The following is a 5010-nucleotide window of genomic DNA, read 5'->3' as shown; positions in this document are numbered from 1 at the left end:
AATATTTAAACGTGGAACCTAGGTGTGAACTTGGAAGTAGCCCCTCTCTCTCTCTCGAATCATTTTCATCGATATGAAGATATGGATTATGGTTATCGCCACCTTAGCCCCTGAGCCAGCCCATCGACAACTTGGAGCTCGAACTATGCCAGATCGTTGTCACTGTCAAATAAAGTAAGGCGGAGACGAAGCCCCCTGCGTCATGATGATTCCCTTGCCTATCGCTACCATGGTTCATATTCTTCTCCTAGATAAGAAAAGAGAAATGAAGGTTTGTGTAACATGTTATTGGAAATTTTAGATTTCGGCTAGAAGTGGAACCAGTGAACCACAATCTTTCGAATAGTTGTGTTAAAAATTTGAATTTTCACCAATAATGGACTGTTGAAAGATGACATATCACAAAGAAACAACAATGCTTCAACCATTCTCGATCCTCAATAAATGTGGTTTCGATGTGCTGCTGTAAAAATATCAATCGCTCTTGTAGCCATTACTCTGCCATTCCTTTAGGATTATCACCTCTCCCCTGCATGGGAGAGACCACTCCAAGAATCACAAAACCTGCCAAAACAACAATCAAGATCCCCAAAGAATTCACCAGCAATGCCTCGGCCGAGTATCGTGATATTATCTTCTGCGTTTGTAGAAACGTTGCCTTCTCCAGAAGACCAGTGGCACAAGTAGCTACAGCTAGAGCGTAGATGTATAGCCCAAGAAATACATGCCACGGCATCAGGCTTGCGCGGCTATGTCTTGATCCACCGGGATACCAAAAGGTCGCAAATCCAGCAGCCCACTACACAAGAAATTGGAAGGATGATAAAGACTTATTATGCCAACAGAGAGAAAAATGAGCATCTTACCTGAATCCCGAACAGGACGAGGCAGGCTAGCCCCAGCCACGAGTGGAGACTGTAGAAGTTATCGATGCCTTTATCAACATGAAACTTCCATGCAGCCCATAGTCCTACGATGCTTAAAAAGAAAGCCAGGAATTGCAGGACAAGATGAACTAACTTTTTGAAGTTTTTTGTTCCGGTCACAGTCTTGTATGATAGCATAGCTGCAAGAATCTATGATAAGCGATTAACATATACTTTAACGACTTACAGTTCAAATTGGGGCAAGTGGGCAGCAAGCTCGCATATACGCAGACAGATGGACGCATATTTCCATGTAAAAGACATTTAAGATGAGAAATGAAACAATTATAATGTCCTGACGAATATACAAACAGAAATGCTAGTGTAAGTGCATTGCAACACTTACACTAGGAAGCCGACTAGTGTACATTGTTTCGTTATCATTTCAAACAAGCCGCTACAAAGGAATCAGCTAATCCAAAGGTATATTCGTCCAGAAAATCTATATGTCTGTCAAAAACAATGCACTTTTTGTTAGCCTATCTATCCATGGGGTGCCTTCCAGAAACTAGCATGTCACATAACAAAATTGGTTATTGCTTTCACTATCTAACACTACTCAGGAAATTTATACAAAGACATAATTTTAACAAACACAACCATGCCATATAACAAGTAGAAGAAGACATGATCAAATATTTATGTTTCCAAGGGCAGCAACTCCCAAGTCTGAGTTGAGGTACAAAACATGTATTATGATAAATCGTAATGTTAATAATACAAGAGGTCTCTGATGATTAAAGCAGTTCACCGAAAATTATACTTCCTCCATCACACAAATAGTCCCTTTTTGCCATTTTGGCGTCCCACAACAAGAGTCTCTTTTTACTTTTCCAATAAGTGGAAGTAGACCTTACATTTCCCTCACTTTTTATCATAAAACTAATACTCCATTGGTACAACGTTACTTGAGTCATTATTTTTGCATTTGGTTAGGAAAATGCGGAAAGGATCACCTAATTCTTCTCCTAATACTTTTCCTAATCCACCCCTCACAAACATAAAATATGATGGTGGGGTCCATTACCATGTATGTGAGGGTGGATTAGTAAATGTATTAGGAAAAGAATTAGGTGATCCATTCCGAGGAAAATGATACTCCCTCCATCCTAAGGTAGTTGGGTAGGAGAGATGAAGAGAAAGTAAAATATGAGATGTTTTTGCCGAAAAGGAATATGACTCAACTACCTTGGGGCTAAGGGAGTAACAAATAGTTTAGTGGAGAGAAAGTAAAGTAAGAGTGAGAATTAATTAGACAAGAGTCTTCTCGTCCGTATTCTCTCTCTTACTTTATTTTCATACTTTATCATTTTTCCAAAACGAGTACAAAAAAAAAGTGACAAGTAACGTGGGATAGAGGAAGTGTAAAAGTGGGACCCATATCTCATTAACATTTTCCACTATTTTTCTTTACATTTCTTTAAACTCATGCGAGTCAACAATAGACCCTTCAACAGAAAATAATTCTGACTACAGCTGCAATGCGACCTTCCTCAATGTCCTTTTGGATCGACAGACAAACAGAAATATAATGGTTGTGTCACGGTGCACTCAACCCAAGACCTTTGGCCTCCTCATACATTAGAGCATCTCCAATGGCCGGCTAGCCACCGGCTAGCCGATTCGTCGCGCTAGCCGGTCGGCTAGCCGAACCATTGCAATAGGCAAGCGGCAATTCGGCTAGCCGATCGGCGTGGGCTGGCCGATGCGCTAGCCGATCGGCTAGCCGCTATTGTGGCAGCCCGATCGGCCAGCGATCGGCCAGCGCCAAATTATGTTTTTTTTTTTTTTTTTTTATTTTAAAAAAACCTATATAAACGCGATTTTCTCTCTCTCTAAATTTCGGTACAAGAACAACATTTAACGATGGACAACAAAACTAGGCCCAATACAAAATTAAGAACTAAAACAGAAACATGTCATACCGTCGGGCCGGGGCCTCTCCGCGCCCCCGGACCCCCATGGCAAGGGGGCGTCGCCCCCCTTGACCCCCTGACTCGCTGACCGGGCAGCGAGACCCCCGTTCGGCTAGCGGCAAACTATAACTGATTCAAGGCATACTTACATTTTTTTAATGTATTTTTTTAATAAATTAGTGAGGAGTAGAGTGGGGCGGTGGCTCGTGTGTGGAAGCCCGGATTTTTCTTTATTATGTAATTTTTTTTATTTTTAGTTAATGTACTTTTTTTTATTTAAATAAAATTAACGAATTTTTCCCGTATATGTGTCGAAAATTTAATTCCGTAAATGTAGTATATTTTGAATTATTTTTATTGCGGCTGGCCTATGGCTGGCCTAAATCTGATGTGGCAGGTGGATTTTTTAGTGTTGCTGACGTGGCAGGGGAGAGAATGGCTGGCCTATGGCTGGCCTATTGCTGGCCTAAGCATCATTGCGGATGCTCTTAACCAAGCCAACTTACAAACCGACCTTTCTCAATTTTACTATTCACACTCAACTGCTAGTATGTAGTTTCATTAGAGCCAGGCTAGTTACTTTACGATTACCAAGCTTCAAAAAACAATTCAAGACTTATGCAGATATCGATTAAAAACATGATCAAATATCGTTGCAAAGAGTATATAAAAAAAAATAGCTCGCAAGTTGAGTTAGTATCGACAAATTAGAACACAATAATGTCAGCCTAAAATGAAGTTCATACCTTCGCCGTTGAGAAGCACAAGGCTAATCACCATTAACGCAGGATGAACCTGAAATTAAAAAGAATAAAACACTAAATTCAATTAAATATGACAAAATTGATCCTCCACGGAAGAAGGAAGATGTAGAAAAGCCATTAAATAAAAAGAATTGGGACTGACATTAAAGATGAGATCTTTATTCTCGGAAATGAGGGCAAAGCCGCCTCTGTAATGTACAGTCCAAAGTAAGACAAGTAAGAGCACTGTAACTCCGATTATTCTGACCACCGGGAAGATAGGAAACCGTACAATCGGTACCGCCATTTGAAGATGAAGAAGGAATTTGATGCAGAGAGAAGGGATTGGGTGCGATCTCCCAAGAAATGAAGACTTGGTGGCACTGTTGAATGGCTGACCTTTGACTTTTAAAAATGCGAAGAATTCAGAATTTGTTTATGTTGGAACTGTCGCAATTTATTTTAAGTCCTCTTTTTGTCATTTTAATATTCATGGTATCAAATTTTTTAAAGATTGAACTATAAAAAAGTTTTCAAATTTTGATATTTGCACCTTTTAATATCTAATGTAAAAAAAATTACATTTAAGCCCCTGGACGTCTTATTATAATCAACTTATTTGTTACTTATTATAAACCCATTAACTAATTTTCAAACTCAAATAAGACATAAACAACATTAAAACTAATTAATTTCACAGTTAGTTTCATGAAATAATTAAACCCTACGTTATACGTGAGAGATACTAAGTAGTAATAAATAACGTTTGTTGGTTTGACGGCTTTTATAATTGACTAATATACCTTCTAAATTTGGACAAAAAAAAACTCCTAATATAACAAATAGTAGCATTATAGCATTAGCAGGGTATATATGTCTCTCAATTTCAAAATCTTATTGCGCTAATATTTATTTCAAAACTATTTTTTAATAATTTATGTTCAAATAGTTCTAATAGATCCAAAGATTGGTATAAATCCAAAATTCAACCAAATAAACTTTCCAAACAATTAAACTGTTATAAAAAAGGGATATTTACACCTAATAAATATCATGAAAACTTTCAAAAAGTTGGGATTTTTCCACGAATTTTGAAATTGAGAAATAATATCACGAACTTTACCCCGAGTTTATTATTTCTCATCAATAAAAAAATTCTGGTTATATTAATAGATTGAAGAACAATTTTGGAAGGTGTGTTACATGAAAAACTATTCTCAGATGGAAAAACTTGAAGCTCTTGAAGTTGTTGTCGAGAAATTACCAAAAAAAATCCGTATCATGATATTATTTGCCGGAATTTTTTCTTGGGTGGAAAATAACAAACTCGAGGTAAAGTTCGCGATATTATTTGCCAATTTCAAAGTTCGTAAGAAAAAACTCAACTTTTTAAAAGTTACATGATATTAGGTGTCAGTGTGAGTG

General features: G+C 37.6%; 1 protein-coding gene across 1 annotated transcript; it reads right to left on the bottom strand.

Moving 5' to 3' along the window:
• Nucleotides 1-309: 309 nt before the first annotated feature.
• Nucleotides 310-3999, bottom strand: LOC125219479 (transmembrane ascorbate ferrireductase 2-like). Its single transcript, XM_048121459.2, has 4 exons — nucleotides 3749-3999; nucleotides 3589-3637; nucleotides 867-1066; nucleotides 310-799 (listed from the first exon to the last, which is right to left on the bottom strand). The coding sequence occupies exons 1-4, from the start codon at nucleotides 3890-3892 to the stop codon at nucleotides 494-496; spliced, it is 699 nt and encodes a 232-aa protein (XP_047977416.1). The 5' UTR covers nucleotides 3893-3999; the 3' UTR covers nucleotides 310-493.
• Nucleotides 4000-5010: the final 1011 nt, after the last annotated feature.

Source organism: Salvia hispanica, chromosome 1 (assembly GCF_029641045.1).
Source record: "Salvia hispanica isolate PSC_SH4W2 chromosome 1, Shi_PSC_v1, whole genome shotgun sequence".
NCBI lineage: Eukaryota > Viridiplantae > Streptophyta > Magnoliopsida > Lamiales > Lamiaceae > Salvia > Salvia hispanica.
Note: the sequence above shows the minus strand (reverse complement) of the source record. Positions and strands in the feature narration are given on the sequence as shown.